The 18,179-nt window shown below is 41.6% G+C and overlaps 2 protein-coding genes across 10 annotated transcripts in view; both read left to right on the forward strand.

Annotated features, from left to right (window-relative positions):
• LOC110990027 (G patch domain-containing protein 1-like) overlaps positions 1-11,622 on the forward strand; it is a 37,506-nt gene extending 25,884 nt beyond the window's left edge. The window contains exons 13-16 of the mRNA XM_087138465.1: positions 5,822-6,077; positions 6,695-6,863; positions 7,858-8,237; positions 10,703-11,622. Of these exons, the coding sequence (XP_086994591.1) occupies positions 5,822-6,077; positions 6,695-6,863; positions 7,858-8,237; positions 10,703-10,876 (979 nt within the window). The 3' untranslated portion in view covers positions 10,877-11,622. The remainder of the gene's footprint in view (positions 1-5,821; positions 6,078-6,694; positions 6,864-7,857; positions 8,238-10,702) is intronic.
• A 674-nt stretch (positions 11,623-12,296) lies between these two features.
• The window catches only part of LOC110990020 (uncharacterized), a 64,700-nt gene continuing 58,817 nt past the window's right edge, over positions 12,297-18,179 (forward strand). For 2 of the 9 annotated variants that reach the window (XM_087138462.1, XM_087138463.1), the window contains exons 1-3: positions 12,326-12,816; positions 16,900-17,022; positions 17,452-17,829. In XM_087138462.1, the coding sequence (XP_086994588.1) occupies positions 12,750-12,816; positions 16,900-17,022; positions 17,452-17,829 (568 nt within the window). In that variant the 5' untranslated portion in view covers positions 12,326-12,749. Of the gene's footprint in view, positions 12,817-14,578; positions 14,706-16,899; positions 17,023-17,451; positions 17,830-18,179 lie in introns of those variants that run through there. The other 7 variants (XM_087138461.1, XM_087138464.1, XM_087138460.1 and 4 more) reach the window with 7 other exon arrangements.

Below are 18,179 nucleotides of genomic sequence, written 5' to 3' on the forward strand. Positions count from 1 at the left end.
ATTTTCTGTTGGAAAGTTGCGAGTTAAATTTGCTTTGCTTCTCACAATGAGGTAATAATCTGATGTTAGATTCAGCGCTCTGTGACTTTTTAAATCCCATTTTCTAGTCCTGCACCAACTCTCCTACCTATTGGGAAAGTACCACAATAAGTCGTCGTCTTTGTCACTAAGTTGCAAGGTTTGAACCTCCAAACAATCTTGGAGCCTGAATGAAAGTGAGAAACCGATGAATAGGAAGGGGAAAAATACTGAAAACACACATTTTGCATCCCTCTTGAAAAAAAAAACAGTTCACGTCCAGAAAAGTTTTAAGTTTTATCAGCATACATGTGTAGTTGGGCAGATCATTATGAACCATTGTGAAATAGTCTATTATCATTTGATGAGATGTGAAATTGATAATCTCAAATTGCCCAATTTGGGACATTTCAAAATCGGTCTCATCACTTGGACCTCAAGATCTCCTCAAATACACAAGAAGAAAACTCCATTTCAGTTTATACCTTAATGCACAAAAGTCAACTCTTTTGCAGGAATTGAGCCTTGAAAATTACTCTTCAAATTGGTAGAATGTCAATAGATGTATTTTCAAGGCTCAATTCCTGCCAAAAGATTGACTTTTGTGCATTAAGGTATAAACTGAAATGGAAATTTCGTGGTAGCCAAGAAGAAAAAATTCCTTGGATCTGTTCAGGCACAAAGGCATGTGCGCCGTTGGGATTTTGTCTGAATGGCCTTGCCCTGTTTGGCCCATTGTGTGAAAGTTTGGATTCTTTGCAGGTCATACAAACTGCGATGTTATCCTTTAACATGTGGGGGTCATGCTCATTATGAGAAATCCCATTTTGCCATGTCCCAAAATGCATGTATAAATATTGAAGTGGAGTGGGTTATAGAATGCGTCGAGTTAGTAATATGGCGGATGTGCAGCAAAATCACTTGTTTCTGCAGCTGATTATGAGGCCATAATAAGACATTACATGATATAATTTTGGCAACTGAAGTCACCACGATCATAGTACTTTGATGGTGATCATTGAAGGTGTAATAATTTGCTCATAAGTTGTCCATAGGCTGTGTACATGTTCATTGGGAAGTACGTATCACTGACTTTGGCTTTTATGTCCATCCACCCATTGGTACATGATGGGTTTACCTTTTGTCCATAACCTGAGAAAAAGGGGGATACGTACATGTATAAAGGCTTTGCGTGGTAGCCATCTTGCAGGGCAGTTCTTTTGTTCCACAGTGAAACCTTAGGGCAGACCCTGTGGAACAAAAGCTTGGCCTGCAAGATGGCAGTAATGCAAACCCTCTATTACATGTATTACGAGTGTTTTGTTAACGGAGTAAATATGTGCTTGGGTTTGTCATAGAGCCATGGTTCCTTTAAGACGGGTTTCTTGAGAATGGATGCGACAAATGCCCAAGCTGCAGGCGAGTTCATTGTCAGTGTTATTCTCCTAGCCAAGCATATTTATTCTCAATCATAAAAACCTTTTAAGTCAGCAAGTTTAAAGAAACAATTTTTTAAAGTACAGATTTCCTATGATTTTGTTGACAATGTTACTTCATGTGCCTGTCACAAGTAGTCACATGCCAATCTCCTTATATGAAAATTGGCAGAGGAGTGGCTTGTACTGCGTGAAGTCGGGCAGTGTGATGAGCCAGCCAGTGCTTAAACACTCATTCAGTACCAGGCACGTGATGGGCTATCGACAAATAGGAATGGCTAACCTGTCTTAGGTACAGGTATTTCTGAATTAGGATTCAAAATCTGCCCGGACGCACCCAATGAAAAATAAAAACCAGTTCAAATTTTCCATTCGTGTTTTAACCGTCCCCAATCCGCTTCGAGTGAGAATAAGAGAGATTACGCTTCCACACAGCCGTGGTAGTCCAGTGGCGGGGAACTCACCCGCATGCCCATGCAGGTTTATGCATGCTCAGTGCAGGACGTGCTGAGCGCACGCGAGCAGTTTCCATTGGATGGTGTGGCCTCTGCCTGGTTGCCTGGTTGCCTAGTTGCAGGAGTTCTGGTTGAGAAGCTTCCCACCGGTCTGTCTCATGTTTGCTAGTGAGGGTGTAGGTCTACCGCTACTCGGGACAGATACTGGGAAGCATGCCTAGAAATGGCTCTGCTTTCTGCCAAAGGTTTCCACACCAGAAAAAAATTAAAAAGCCGCTTTTACACTTGACAGCTTTGAGCCTCACACATTTTGTGTGATCAGGTATGGTTACTTCATTTGCAAATCTTCTAGAACAGTTACTTCCGATGATGAAAATCTAAGTGAAACATCTGGTTTCATCACACAGCCGTAACAAATTAAAACTGCACAAGAAAGTGAACGGTCTCTCTCTCCCCCAAACGGTCTGCTCGCTTCGCATGGTTAGCGATACAAATGTACTACCTGTATTATTGTTCTTGTTTATTTTGGACATGGATCTCAGCCTTTGATCTCCATGTGGGGTTTTGTGAGATTTTCCAGATGAGATCTCAGTGATGGCGGAAATTCTCCACAATTTTTGGGGGGAGATTGCCAAACTCGGCCAATTGTCAGCATTAGTCAGAGCCAAACTCTGCGGGGTGCAAAAAGAATGATATTAATTCGACTGAATCAAGAAGAAATGGAAAAGAAATTTGGCATGATGTTTCTCTTAACCGAAGTAAACTTATTCCTCTGTATCTGGTTTTACCATACATTTCTCAGTTTGGCAAGAGTGTAGTGTTTTGTCAGTGCTTGTGATGTATGAAACTTAACCCTAAGTTAACAACAAATCTGCCAAAGATGCAGACAATTGTTCAACAGGTGTACTCTCTCAGGATAACAGGTTTTGGGAACTTCCCTCATTACATATACTGAACTATTTTGAAATATTCTCACGAACAATTATCACTTTGGTGCCTGACTGACATTGAAACACTTTGGAGGTTTTTGCAAAGCTCAGCGTAGGCCCAAGTTGTACTTTTTAAGTGATTAGCTTGGCCCATTGTTGTCATTCTGAATGGGAGGGCTGTCGATCCGCAATCATTGGCTTTCATGTGCAGTAAACTTGCAAAGCCTAGTTGAAGCTATTTGTGTGTAAGCTTCCGCCCGGAAAGAGAGGCAGGTTTTTTTTTCAGGTATTTGGTCTCTGAGCGGGATAGGAGTGCCCGTTATGTGCGGAATTTGGGCCAATTGTGAGCAGTCCCTAACTGCTGGGGCGTGCGACCGTCGCCCCTGAATATCGTAGGACAAAGAGACGAGTATGAATGTAGTCAGTGCTTGGTTTTGGCTGTTGGAGAGAGAGAAGACGAGTTGTTTACATTTAGCTCTTGCCGTGTCCCAGTAACATATCCCCTCACGCAGAGAAAGTGAGAAGTCTTTAAATTTGATTGGATTGGAGTTGTAGAAGGGTAGAGTGAATACTCCATGATGTACATATGTAGGCATATCAGAATGGACTGGACAGGAGTGACTCACATGCCTGTGGGAAGTTGCTCAGCCACTGGCTATCGACTTCCGTGTACATGTATACACGTGTTAAATGCAGCCGCAGCCATGTTATGCTTTAGTTACAGGGCCTGTTCTGTACAAATATCCACCCAGTGGGTTGTAATCAGAAATCAGAAATCTGAGCATGAAGAGCAAAAGACACCCCCCCCTCTCAAAAACAATGGGAATCTGTGTTTAAGTTTAGGAGTTTTGTCAAGATTTTTTTCCACTGGAACACGCGTTTTCAGTTTTCCGAGGAAGGAGTTTATGTAGTTGAGATAAGCAGGTCTCAAGTGGGCGAGTTGCTGTTTCTCCGACCTGAAATATAGGTGGTCCCGAAATGGTCTGAGGTTTATCTTTGTTGTACACTTCCGGGCAAATTCCTTTCATAGAGGGACAGGGTCATTCAAGACGGTGAGGTCTGGCCAACAAAGAGATGAAATTTTTTTTTTTAGGGGGGGAGACATGAGTTTTTAATCCGAGAGCATTGTTGTGGTCTACTCAACCTGGAAAAGCTCTGAATTGGACCAACCCACACGGAGTGCTTTACCTTGGCCGCCACGCTGTCATACATGTACGTGCATCGTCCCCCACTGTGCAAAGGAGTTCGGAATAAACCAGGACGCCAGATAGGTCTGACGTCTATCCAGTTTGCCGGTCTATTGCTCTGATGTGTTCATCTTTGGGCCCCCCCCCAAAAAAAGCCGTTTAATAGTTGCACCACCAGGGACGTCCCAGTTGTATTGCGAGTACTTCAACAATATCTATTTTTAAGCCATTGTATGACTCACTGGTAACTTTGCAACTGTAGTTGGTTAAAACATTCCCAGTTTTTAATCGCAAGAATGTGTTGTTGTTTTTTTTTTCATCTTGTGTATGTGCTCCTTTTTTGTTTGTTTCTGTCAACTGGTCTTCATTTCCTGTTTTTTTTATGGGTCTGTGGTCGCATTATTCCCATTTAAAGTTTTACATTTATGTCTGTTGGTTACCTTCAGATTACGTACTGATTCATTTTTTGTCGACATATTTGTAGTGATATGCTTTGCTCTTGAATGAAGAAAAGTCTGTCCTGGTTTCAAATACTTAATAACTGTATTTGCCGTTTGGCAATTTTTTTTTGGTTTTGGGGGCTCTTTATTTCAGCCTTTTTATTTATCGGCCTCGTCTCAAATTTGAAAAAAGGTTGGCATTTTGGCAACGTTCTGACATGAAATAGTTTGCGTTGCCATGCATGTATATACATGTAAGTGGTCCTTTTCAGGCAGAGTTCTATTGGGAAAATTTCCCATTGCCCTGTGATCAGTCCTTTTCGGTTACTTCAAAATGATCTGTCTTACTTCTCCCCATTTATAAATTTTTTTGTCCCGTTTCTTCAAACTGCCGTTGACTGCACATTTTTAGAACAGGCTGCACTTTTTGCCCAGTGAAGCGGTCAAGTGTTTTTTGGAAGGAGGTTACAAAGACCTTCCAGAAACTGTCGTTTCAAGTTGCTTGCCTTTGGGAGGAGACACTTCTGCATTGGCTCAAATTACCAAACCTGCCGGAGTGCACCTGGAAACACAGTTACTCTGTGAAAGTGTGCTCCCGGTCTGTGCGTGATTTGGATAACATCTCCCTTTATTCATAACCTTGCTTGCATTGACGTAGTGATTCAGTCATGACTAGTCCTGATTCCGGCAAAATAGGCCTTTCGCGAGTTTAATGTGATGTCGAATTGAATAAATCTGGTAGACTGAGTTTTTAAAAATCACATGAACATAACAATTTGAATTCGCCGTACTAAAGACAACGCTGCTGTATCTCGTGATTTGGGGTAAGCTTGTGCATAGTTACATAAGAGACGCCTTGCAACAATACACTGTTTTTCGAAGGATAAGAACGGCACCAAGGAACCAGTCCATTCCAGAGATAGTGGTCGCTATGCAAGAGCTTGCCTCAAATCGCGAGGTGTAGACCAATTCACTGATGCCATTACTGTGGTGTCCCCGTCGCCCAGGCGCGCATTCCTGAGATTGCCGAGCGTGTGATTTTGGTTAGCAGTGTGCTCCCGTTGGCTGATGAGGAAGCGTTCAGTGTGCATTTCTTTTGTTCACTCACGTGGGAACACCACGGTAATCGATCCTGATTCATGTCACTGGATCCGTCTATAGCAACAGTGTCTTTAGTCTGGGGAATTCAAATTGTTATGTTTATGTGCATTCAGATAACTCAGTGTACCAGATTTTGTTCAAATTTAACTTGTAAAAGACTTATCAGATCCAACTGGAAATTACATTTTGCTAGGTTTCTGGTAAGTTTCTAGTTTAGAGCTAATTTGTGTGTTTGTGTGTGATATTGTCCACCAGGTCATCTGTCATCGGTTTACCCACAGTAAAGAAAGACAAGTTCTCAGTCTTCAACTTTCTCTCCATGGCCCAACCAGCCAGTGAGGTGACAGCGCCCTCAACCTCCACGCCCGCCGAGACTGGGCGCGATGGAGGTCAGGAGCCGAAGGACAAGCCATCGCGGTGGGACCGAAGACCCGCCCTCCTAGCAAATGTGGGTGCGTCTCCAGACATCGAGGGCAGGGCTTCAACTGGCCAGGCACCTGTAGAGCGCGGGGTATGGCAAACCATTTCTTACAGTATGAGTCTGGAAGTCCCGGAACTGCTTTTTAGTCTATGCCTTTAACAGAATCTTGCAGAATGTAACTCAGTAAGAACCCCCGACATTGCTCACTCTTGCGTTGCACCTGTTGTGATCAGGATACCAAACCAAGGGACAACACAAAGGCCTAAGTTGCTCTCTGTAATGCAAACTAAAACAAAACTACTTTAAAAATGACCGTCAAATTCATTACATGGGATCAGGCCACAAATACATATTTGCCACTTTTAATCATGGCCTTGTCACAATCAGCTGAAGTACAATAACGTGGCAGTGGTCAATAGGCACCTATATGATGTTCATTGAAAATGGATCATTCTTTTCTGAATTACATGTTTCACCCATTGTGCCTTCAGTAACGTTACCTGACCAATAACAGAAGATACAGTAATCAGTGATGTGTTGAATGCACTTAAATGCCTTGTGTCCGGTTAATCCTCTCTTCAAAACAAACTTAATTCCCCCCCCCCAAAAAAAACAGGAGGGTTGATGCTTTCTTGCCATACCGATTTTCAAAGGAATTTATTGACAGATTTTCAGCGACTGTCATTGACTATGCTTTTTCATCTCAGAATCCTGACGAAGCGGATCCCGAGACCCGACCGCCCATGGACCTCTTCAAGGCCATCTTTGCCGACTCCAGCTCCAGCTCAAGTGACGAGGACGACGTGGAAGGCGCGGAGGAAGGAGTCACAGAGGGCGCGAAGGAGACGCCCAGCAGGCAAGAGCAACGCCAGGAAGGTAAGGATGAGGACTAGGGAAAGAGCCCAACTTCAGTTTATGTAAAAAGTAGTAACCCTAACCCTACATAATAGTACAAATTACTACTTGTAGTAAAATGTAGTAATCAGTCCTGTCACTTGTAAGAGGACATGACCGTAATGTTCTCTGAAGCTATAAAATACAGTAGATAAGACAATGTACCATACAGCGCTGTGGCACCATGAATGCATGGCTTTATTGTTCTCTGTACAAGTAACAATGGAAGTAACGTAGCCAGAAGTAGTAAGTTGTAGCACTAGGTCCTTCAGGCTAAGGCTATTACTTAATATTTTGTAGTACTGAGTACTGTAAGCCACACAGTATGCTTGGCGGTTAGGGTTAATGAATGGTACCAAATGTAGGAGCGCAGCGGAACTGAAAGGGATGGGGAATAACTGCAGAATCCCCCCCCCAAGTCAAGTAACCAATTTATTTTTCAGAGGGAAAGGGCACTTCTGGAACACCTGAGTTTATGATTGGAAGCACTTTGAGTGGCCTCATGAAAGAAGTATCCTCTACCTGTACCATAGTTATGTCTACAGCAATGCCAGTACTGGAACGAGTTCCATATACAGACAACACTTGAGGCCCTGTGCACAAAACTATCAGACTACGAGCGTTTTCTTAGTAAATGCTTCAGAATTTCCTAAGCTAAATTTCACTTTTTCAGACATGTTATTACTTTCTGACAGCTGTTATAACCTTTATAAAGGAAAATTAATGTTGTCCTTACATGAAATCTATAAGGAGGGTAATTTGGATTATAAGAATCATTATCAAGATGTTCTTTCAGTGTCTGAAGTTTGATCTAAATATTCTTGGGAAATTACCAGGAAAATGTTGTTAAAACTCTAACGTCCACCCCCCAACAGTGTGTCAACATTGTATTTAAAATGGTTGATTCAGGATAGTTTGCACAGATACGTACATTAAAACCAGTTCTCATCGCCAGCGGGGTATTATTTTTACTCAGATGTTGATCCAGGGAGGCCATCTCACCCCTCTGGTACTCCCCCGGCAGACTGCGGCCACCCCCTTGGAATGCCAACAGCGAGCAATGCTACGAATTCCCCTCAAATCACAGCCAGAAATGGAAGTGGAGTCCAGACTCCCCCCGTGGACTCTGGGTCAGACTCCGAGGAGATGTACGGCCCCAGCCTACCCCCGCCTTCCTCTGCCTCTGTCACGGCCGTCCCTTACAGTGCGGGGGTCAGAGGTCAGGTGCCTGCGGGGTCGCGAAAGGACCCCAGGGGAGACGGCAGACATTCCAGAAGCCACAGGAAGGAGAAGCGAAGGAAAAAGCAGGGGAGTCGGAGTGGCAGCAGTCGCCACACAAGCAACAAAGACAAAAAGGTGAGAGGAAAAGGGACGAGCAAGGCTTGTATCGTCTCGTTTTGGGCATGCCATGAATATTTCTTCCGAAAGAACACTGGGGAATGAAGCAAACCCTTTGGGCTGATGAAGTGAAATTTGTTTCTTTTGTTTTCCACCACCCTCGGTATACTGCACAGCCCCCTCAACTCACCAACAAACCCTTCTCGATGCGCACAGTAGATTTAATTAAAATTGACGGCAGGGGACAATCGTTTGTCAGTTTGTGGCATTGAGAAGTTGTTGCCAGCCACTTCACAGTCAGAAAGCAGATCAACATGTGATCTGATAGGCACACATTCACTGTCAGATTTTCCTGCCCATTGAAGACCTTTAGGTGATCAGTGAGGGGAACACTAGCTGCCACAGTGGGCAGCTGGACCAGCCATCATTTCAAGGTTGTTTTCAACAAAGGGTTGCTCAAAGGGCAGTTGAATTCGGAGAGCGTTTCTTTCTCCCCGTGGATAGCTGTGTTGTTCAGGTGACCAAGAAACAGCGATAATGCATTGACCCGTTTAATCCCCCCCCCCCAAAAAAAAGCAGTTGTCCTTGCTGAAAGAGCAGTTAAGCCCAAGAGTAACATTAAATCCCAAACCCAACAGTAATGGTAGAGAGCATTACTTGCCCTTGACTTTTATTTTTCTGAGAAATAGCTGGCACAATTATTTTGTACATGGCTTCCATCTTGGAGTACACTTGATACGATTTTAAAACATGAAGAGAAAAGAAGTGCTAATCCTTGGCAAATCTACCAGTTTAACAGTTTAAAAATGTACTCTTGCATTTATTTAAAAAGGAGTAACTGTTACTGTGTTATATTTATTTAAAATACAAACCGGTCCAGGATAAGAGCATATTATAATATATAAAATGGTTATGTGATGGACGCAAGAAAATGTGCATCGTTTGGCAAATCTACTATTTTTTGCCGAATATTTTCCTCCTAAGCCAGGCACGGGGGAAGCCTTATGGATGCATTGAATAAATAATATGTGAAATCCTGTTAGTTCTCTCTCTCTCTTTTTTTTTTTTCACACGGTATCTTTTCAACAATAGTGTACCCACAATTGGGGCTATGTGCCTTTTCTTTTGCCTGACGGAGACTCTGCTTTTCAGATTGGTCAGAGGGAATGTGGGGGGGGGAGGATTCTGAAATACTGAAAAAGAAAATTCACTTTGCAGTTGAGTCAGACCTGAGGCCTTGTACGTCAGTCCATTGTATTGAATTCCTCTAATACCTATTTCCCCCCTTCGTTTGGACAAGTCTAGCAAGGCCATTTTGTTCTTTTCTTTCCTTTTCTTTTTTCACAAATCTCTTGAGCTCATGTGTGAAAGCACACACAGGGCTCTTTTTCAAAGGCTTTTCCAAAAGAGAGAGAGAGGATTTGTTATTTGTTGTCGCACAGTCTGTGCTGGGTTGCACGGGGTAGGAGTGGGCTGAAGTGCACATGTGCAGCAAGGTATGAGACGGAGAGAACCCCCCCTGCTTTGTGTTGGTCATTGTCTGGCAGGAATCTGGGGAATTCCTTTCAGACATCTTGGGGGGATGTGTTAAGTAACAATAGTCTGGAATGTGTATAGGGATTGGACATGTTGGGGGGGTACCCCTCGGTCTCATTTCTTGCTGGGTATAGAAGTGCGATCTGTGGATTTCCCAAAGTGCATGTAGTCCCTGCTGAGCGAGTCTGTCTCTTTGACTCTGTGTTGGCATCCAGTCGGTGCTGTGTGGGCGTCTGAAATCGGCACGGGTTTGAATCCCTTCTCCCAGTCCCCTCCCTGGCCCAAACGAGCGTTGCCATTGTGATATGCCACACCACATGACTGATGAGGTTTTTTTTGGGGGGGGGGCGGAGATAAAAGAAATGACGTGCCAATCACCTGACAGATCGCACGTGCATTGTCCTCGATGTGCATGAGTTGAAATTGATGTTTTTGGTCATAGCTTAATCACAGCAGAGCGCACTGAAACGAGGCCGGTGTGGATGTAACAGGTTCCCACCTACATGATAGGTTGCTGCTGCTGAAGCCAGTAGAGAGAGGGCCCCAGACATGTATAATTTTTCAGCCACTGCCAGTCGATTTTGACACCCGAATGTCAAAGAGTAGTTTGCAGTGAGGTCAAGGGTTAATCTCAAACCATTATTTGAAGGGGCCAAATGAGGGGATTTCTATATCTAACTTTTTTTATGACTTTTTTGATGGCTGAGGCTCAATTTGTGGCTTTTTATGACTTGGGAAAGGAGAGATATGAAAAAGTCCCCACAATATTGCCCTTTTCTCGTTATACCGGTATTTTCAGAACAAAAACAAATGGTTGCTCCTATCGAGGGTAGCCATGGTCTCCACCCCAAGAGGTACACCACGAAATTCTCACTTCAAATTTGAACTCCTGTCCTTTTCGTTCTGTCACTTTCTTTCGTTTGCTGTTCTTTCTGTCTTTCTTGCAGAAGTTCAAGAAGAAAAAGAAAACAAAAAAAAAGAAGAGCGAAACGGGACACAGAGGTCATCACAGATCAGCTTCCAGGTCAGATCATCGGGGTCGTGACCTGTCACCGTCTAATTCTGACTATGATGCCAGTGGAAGTAGTGGTTTAAGTAGCAGTTCTGAAGACTCTTGCTAACTGCAGTCGTCGTATTTTTAAAAGGATTGCGGGGTGGGGGTGGGGTGCAGGGGAGCAAATAGTGGTGAATAACGAAAAAAAGGACTTGCCGTCTGCCCTGGGCAGGATCAAGAGAGGGCACAATTTTCCAAGCAGTTGAGGCTCCTTTGATTGGCACTGATGTGTTGCTGTTGTGAGACAATTTTTGTATACAGTGCCGTGTCTCAGCATCAAGCTCATCTCTTGCTGCAGACATTACTAGAAACCCAGCAATTTTATTTCTCAAGGGATTCACCTCCCCAGAGCGCGGAAACTCAATTTTGATTTTTGGTTGACTCTTCGCCTTTTTTATTTGTTTTTGTGTATTTAACAAAAAAACATTTTTGTTTTGTTTTATAATGCATTGCCAACCTGCAGTGCGCTTCAGTCAGTATTCATCGTGGCGGGATGCCAAATATTTGTTCTTTAGAGCAAGAGAGGATGGGATAAGGAAATGGGGTCGGCAAATATACTGTCGACACAAAAATGACCACACCCAGTCAGCACTGACTGGTTTCAGACACTGCACGCGGTTTCGTAAAAAAATAAAAGGCTTTTCTTTGTCCTTAACCGTAACCTGACTCGATTCTCAATTGTAATAAAAGTCCAGTCAACGTCATTCAAACAAAAATGAAATGTCTGATTCCTTTTGTGGTTTGAAGGTAGTACGGAGATGTAAGCGTGTAAATGGTGCCAATAAATCGTGACACAACAAAGTTGACAATGAATTCTGTTCTGATATTCAAGGTCCTTTCTGAATTGGCAGATTTGTAATTTTTGTGTTTATTAATCATGCCTTTGACCGAGACGGTTGGGGAAGCAAACCACGCCCCTCCCCGAAAAAAAGAGGACAGAAGATGACTGTTTGTGTTTCAGTTCCCTTTCTCCCAAGTGTTTAAAATACCCAGAATTTAATGTTAAATCCTAGGAACATCATGAAGATTACCTGAAGAACCCCTCCCCCTCAAGATTTTCCCCCTCCCGAAAATATGATTTTTGGATCTATCCTTGCTTGAGGTTAAACAGGAAAAGAAGAAGTCACTGTCCGACAGAAATTAGGCAAAATGTTCAAATTTTATGACTGAACTTACATTGCATAGCAAGTTACTCGAATGTCATGTTGTTTTCATTATATGATGGAAATGAAATTTTTACGGCATTTTACATTGATTTTACAATGTTGTCATTGAAGGGAAAACATGATTCGTTTTAATAGGAAACTAAAAAGCTGTTGCAGCGTTTCAGTGATCATTAAAAAAACAAACAAACAAACAAACAAACAATTCTGCTGTCTGGTTAGAAAAAGACTAATGTGTAAATTTGCTTAGGTTAGTTTAGATTGGATAGAGAAAGGTGTATGAGTTTTGTTTTGTGTTGCGCCTGTGTGACTCAGCCGGGCATGTTAAAAAAAAAAAGCCATCTACATTGCTGGCGAACTTTATGTGTAAAAGTTGTCAGCGACAACAGATGCATTGTTATTTCAGCACCAACTAAAAGTACGGAGCGTGACTGGAACCTTGACCAATGACGGTGTTTCGGGGGACAATATCGGGGCGTGTTTTTGTGAACTTCTGAACCGGGACTTGCCAGTACAGTGCATGCAGGCAGGCTGCCGTTGGATCCGTCAGAGGAACTATGAGGGGCTCGTTCAACACCGACAGTCCTGCACAGCGGAGTCGTTTCTCGCCCTGGTAGGTTGAGTATCGATACTGCTCCACCGCAATCTCCGTTTTTGAAATTGGTATTGCTTGGTGTTCGCCGGGGGAAAACAAGACATCACCTGCTGTGTCGGGCGGGTGATCCCCCAAAAGAGAAAGTTTTGCGGGATCGCTACTTACGAAGACCGCCGACAACGATGGAACGACTTGCCGTGTTGATTATCTTGGTATTGGGTCTAGCTAGAACCTCGCATGGACAGATTAGTAAGTGTCATGTAATGAATAACAGTACAATAAAGATATCAATTCATCTTCTGGAGCTTGCCTTTTCGGAAATCCCTAAATCTATGTGATTTGGATGCCGTTAAATCTAATTGTTCAATGTCTTAATTTATGTGCTGTTGCGTTTTGTAATCTCTTGTCCCTTTCCATTGTAATCTCTTTAGTACTCTATTGTTAATTTGTGTTGATGTTTTCATTTGTAAATCTTCTAACCTTTCGATCATTTGAGTTAAAAAAAAAAGGGTATGTTGGATTATGTTCACAAAAAGATCTTTCCCCCCAAATGTGGGGCCGCTTTATGAGTTCGTAAGGAAGGCTGGTGGTTTTAACACGCATGAACACTTTTGTATAGAGGGTATACTCTCTTAAGTTTAGCCAGTTCGGGTTGGTAAGTGCGTGATGACTGAGTGATAAGTTGATTTATTGATCAATATTGATTGAACGACCTGTCCATTGAATAGTTGGCTGCGTCTGCAGTGTAGTCGCGGGGATGGGATTAAAATATGTCGGAGCTGAATGAACTAATTGCAAACTATTTTATAAACCTTCCCATCTATGGTAGTTTGGCCAAAAAAAGTTGTCTGCCTAAAACTAAACAAAGTTTTGGCCTGCACGGCCCGGAAGAGAAATGTTAACTGTCGAGTCGTAATTTGAGTAAATTACTGGCACCTTCGGCAGGGTTCCCAATGTCAAACCTCCTTGTTTTAAAGAACAACTTCGAATTCATTGAGTAAAAAATCGGTTCTGTGAACTTTTGAATTTATGCTGTTCAACCGTTAGGGACATTTCAGTGTCAGTTAATTTTTAAAAAGTGGTGTTCAGAAATCATGCGCATTGTTCAGGGCAGTGTTCCCGAACGTGGCTTACTTGAAAGAATCTCTGGAAATCCTCATTAGCATTTAAGAATTGCCTTAAACTTGTTACATTCAGATAAATCATCAATACCTCCACTCACGTACCAAGTTCGTAAGAAAACTTTTTTCTTGTTTTTGGGCGAATTATAAAAGAGTTCATTGTGGAATGTAAAAAATTCGATATTCGGAATAGTTATGTGGCCAAAATAAACTTACTTGAACTTTGTGGAGGGATTTACTCAAGATTTTTGAAGGGTAATGTTGAAAGCCTGATGAAACGTCACTGATTATTAAATTTGATGTAAATCTCTAAAGTTTCTCCAACTTGTGGCCATTCTTTTAATTGACCCATTGATACCAAAAACATGGCTGACTTTTATATTATATTATATTGCCTTCGTTCAAACATGGAGGTAGAATCACTCTACCTCCATGGTTCAAAGAACAAAAAGTATTCTCGCGGTCAGACATCCGGGAACTTGGTCTTTTGGATGTTTGGTCTTAGCAGTTTGTACAAAGGACCACAGTGAGGTTATGCTGACCGCAGGTTTTCAACCTCGTACGTGTGCGTGTGTACATCCCATCCAAGCTTCTGGGGACAACATTGCCTTCAAAATAATTGTAGTTAGGTTCCTTGCCTGATTTTTTATGGTTTCGTACGACAATGTGTCAGGTTTTAGGTAAGCTGTCGAAGCAGACGACAAAAAAGGAGTTAAAAGTTGGCTAAATAGCGACGCCACTTCACCCGCGTTAGAGCCAGCTGGGTTGAGGCCTATCGTGTTCATTTGTCATGCTTGTAGGCTCTAGCATTTGAAATTAAATGTTGAAAATCACACGCTTGCACAGACAAGAATTTACTTCGGTAACCCCATCCATAATTTGATCATGTGGCCATGGTGGCGCGGCGTTCGCCTTGCCTTTGCTTTGGGTGATCTCGAAGTCAGACGCCCGGCGACGTCTTCATGAACACGATGAACAGGATGAAGACCGGCACCGGAGTCCCCATTCTCATCGGAGGTTGTTCTGTTTATTGCACTCACGTCTGGGCAAAGGGGCATTCTCAATTCACTTTGTCTTTGTACAGGGATTTGTATGTTTTCCTCCTTTTTTGCTGCAACATGATAAATATAACTGAAACCTTTTCGGTACAGTGTTGGAGACTGAGTGCATGCCTCAGGCCTTAATAATGAAATTTCAGACACATTTGATGTAAAGCCTAGGTAAAGAGTTTAGTCAATAATTTTTTTTTAACACTACTTTTGCCCCTTTGAGTTTCAAGTGTGAAATATGGAATAGCCGTCAATTGACCAATCACTCAGAGAGAAGAATCATTGACGTCATCCCGACCTCGAGAATGGTAGGGACATACATAAATGAGCGAGGGCACTGTTTATTTGGAAACTCATTTTCTTAAATAGAAAATTGTGATTAAAATGTGTCTTTTTCTGCACACTTTAGCTCCTCTGTTTAATTTCCAATTTAAAAATTTGTAAATTTTTAAGCGAAGCCAGCATTTAATTCATTGAAATAAGGCATGAATAAGAACAAACATTTTATGGAAAATTTTCAGCTTTTCATTCAAAATCCACACTCATTTTTGTGTACATATAAGTCACAGTTTGCACTCCATTACACAGTCAAAAATTCCTTCCACTTCCCCTGTACAGTACATAGACATATCATATGTCACTTGTCTGATTTTGACTAATAGTACAACTATGTTGAGAATGCACCCTTGCATAGGAGGGTTTCAATAAACGTTTTTGAATGTCCATAAATTGTAGTAAAATTTATTAGGCCCCCGGGCCTACTTAATATTAATTTCACTCACATAAGAATACAACAGTTTGTGTTGTTCAGAAAGTTGTCGTCTAATCTTAGGGCACATTCTAAAAGAGTTCATTTTGCTCTTCAGAAAAAAATTACAAAATTAAGACGAATTAACTGTTATGAGACCTTTGTAGTGGGTACAAATTTCAAGAGTTAGGAACATGAATATTGAAAACTTGACAAAATTTCACTTACTGTGAAATTTGAAGTAAAACATGTGCTATGCGAGGAGTTCCCAATTTAAGTTATGTGAACATGAACAATACTGTACAAACTAGCTCAAGAAAATGCTGGAATTTCCTGTATTTTATGGGAAATAACACAAGCCTCGGGCCTAACCAAATGGGAAATATTTCTCAGTCTTTAGATTTGTGTTCTATCTCAGTGAGATTTCTGCAATAAAAACTGACCTTCAATGAAGAGAATTTTTTTTCTTCTTTTGGGCCTTTCAGAAAAATGAGATATTAAATGAATTAAAAATGAAGCAGGCCAGGGGGGAGGCTCTGAATAGGTGAAGTGGGCGCTTCATTTTCAGTGTTGTCCAAACAGTTCTTTGGAGGTTTTCCAGCTTCAGCTTCAGTACTGTCTATCAGCTCGGAGTATACAATGGCTTTTGAACCAAAAAAAATGAAGCATTCATCAGCCTTTCCAAAAGCAGGGAAGTTGGCTAGGTGTGGGGTAAGCTCCAGTTAAAGGAAAGAATTCCCTGTCCAGCCACTGTTTATCTTCTTATGTGTCTAGAAGACTACCAAAATGTATAAATTGATATCTAAAAACTCTGGTTTTCTTTGAAAATACTTTTAAAAAAATTTCTGTCATGGCCCATAGACTGTATGAACGAGATCTAATATGATGGTGAATATGGAACTCGTTCCCATTTAAAGTTTATTTCCATCACAAGACTGTAACATTCTAAAGGTCGAATAAAGCAAAGTGAAAGCAGATCTAACACCACAAAACATTTCCATCGAAATTTGCTGGACTTAAACTGTGCTCAGTTTTTGCAAATTGCAGCCTACAAAATCAGGTTTGTGCTTGCTCTAATGCCATGTATGAATCAGCCTTAAGGAAATAAATTATTTATTTTAACATATTTTGAAGATATGATCTATGCTGCTTGTTTGACAGTGCCTACAGGCTGTTTTAACTAAGTTAATGGTGTATGCTTTTATCTTATAAATATCAGCTCATGTGGCAGAAATAAGCACTCTTGTAAGTAAGTGTGATAAGGTCCATTGAAGAAAAAAATGTATTAATTTTGAACTAGAAAATGTTTGACAAATTGAATTGTTACTGCCTGTTTTCATTGAATTTGTCAGTAATGCTACCAAAGACTTGAGAGATATAAATAATATTTTCTTGTTTCAATTACACAATGTAGGTGCTTGCAACCCCAACCCATGTCGTGATAGTGCCAACTGTTTTGTCCGAAACAGTCAAGAGGGCTACGTCTGTGAGTGTAATATGCCCAATCAGGGTGGATTTGACTGTACAAACCAAACACGTAAGTTTCAGATTTCAAATAATTGGCTGAGGACATTGCCAAAATCAGAATTTGTATAGATTACTCAAAATGGTCAAGTTTAAGACGCAAGCAGGTGCTGTGCGTATACCAAAGTCAAGTGTCTCTCTCCCTGTCATTTCAATATGTCATATACAAGTTTGGTTGTGAAGTAAACTAAGTGTGATGTGGTTTGATATTTCAAATGTCTGCTAAAACCCTACTTATTCCCATTGTAGTCCATGCAATGTACCTCATTTAATAGACCACACAGATAGGTTTGTCCTCTGAAAGGGTTGACCAATAGTCAATCTTTTCAAGAACGCTTGTGCCTCGGAGTGCCATGATTTCTCTTCTTTTGATGCCATAGCATGTAGACACAAGAGCTGCTTCCCCTAAAAAAATAAAACCTCCCCCTCTTTGTTACCTTAGAGAATCAGGCCGTTTTCACTTGCTACGGATCTCAGTGTTCTACTGGAAGCTTCATGTCTGTCAACTACCCAAGTAACTACCCGGATCGCTACAGAGCTCTGTATCTGCTATATGTTGCTGGAGCAAGTGGATTCAATTTTATATTTGATACGATATTTCGAATCGAGACGGATAAAGATGAGCTCTACATTGGCAGTGGTTTAGTTCCACCCTTTAGCCAGTTCAATGGGGTGAACACATCTGTTGAAGGTGTCTTCTTTTTTGAAGGCCACACTCCTCCCATGCCTTTCTCAGTCGTGAACACTGATGCAGTATGGATGTACTTCATCACTGACAAAAACATTAATTTTCCTGGCTTCCGCGTCAGTTGGCAAACTGGTAAGTTCCTCTAAAAAAATTTTAAACCTTTTATTGCTTAAAAGTGGTGTCTAAGCAGATTAGCACATTTTCTGTTTGAGACAAAAAATCACTTTGCATTGAAAATCTTGTTTGTGTTTTGCCTACAAAACCAATGCTGCAAAAGTTGTTTTAATACCATATTGTTATTTTTGTGTGTCTCACCTCCTATCCTTCCTCCTTAAAATTCCAAAGGTCTAACATTTTAAAAACTGTTTCTGGAATGGGTTAAACATGTGAGTATGTGAATGGAAGGACTGCAGAATGCACTGCTAAAGCCAGGCATCAGGTGAAGTTGGGCCATGGTGACTCAGACTTGAAACAAAAGGACA

This window comes from Acanthaster planci, linkage group LG06 (assembly GCF_054643075.1).
Source record: "Acanthaster planci isolate LZ-2023a linkage group LG06, COTS_SCS, whole genome shotgun sequence".
NCBI lineage: Eukaryota > Metazoa > Echinodermata > Asteroidea > Valvatida > Acanthasteridae > Acanthaster > Acanthaster planci.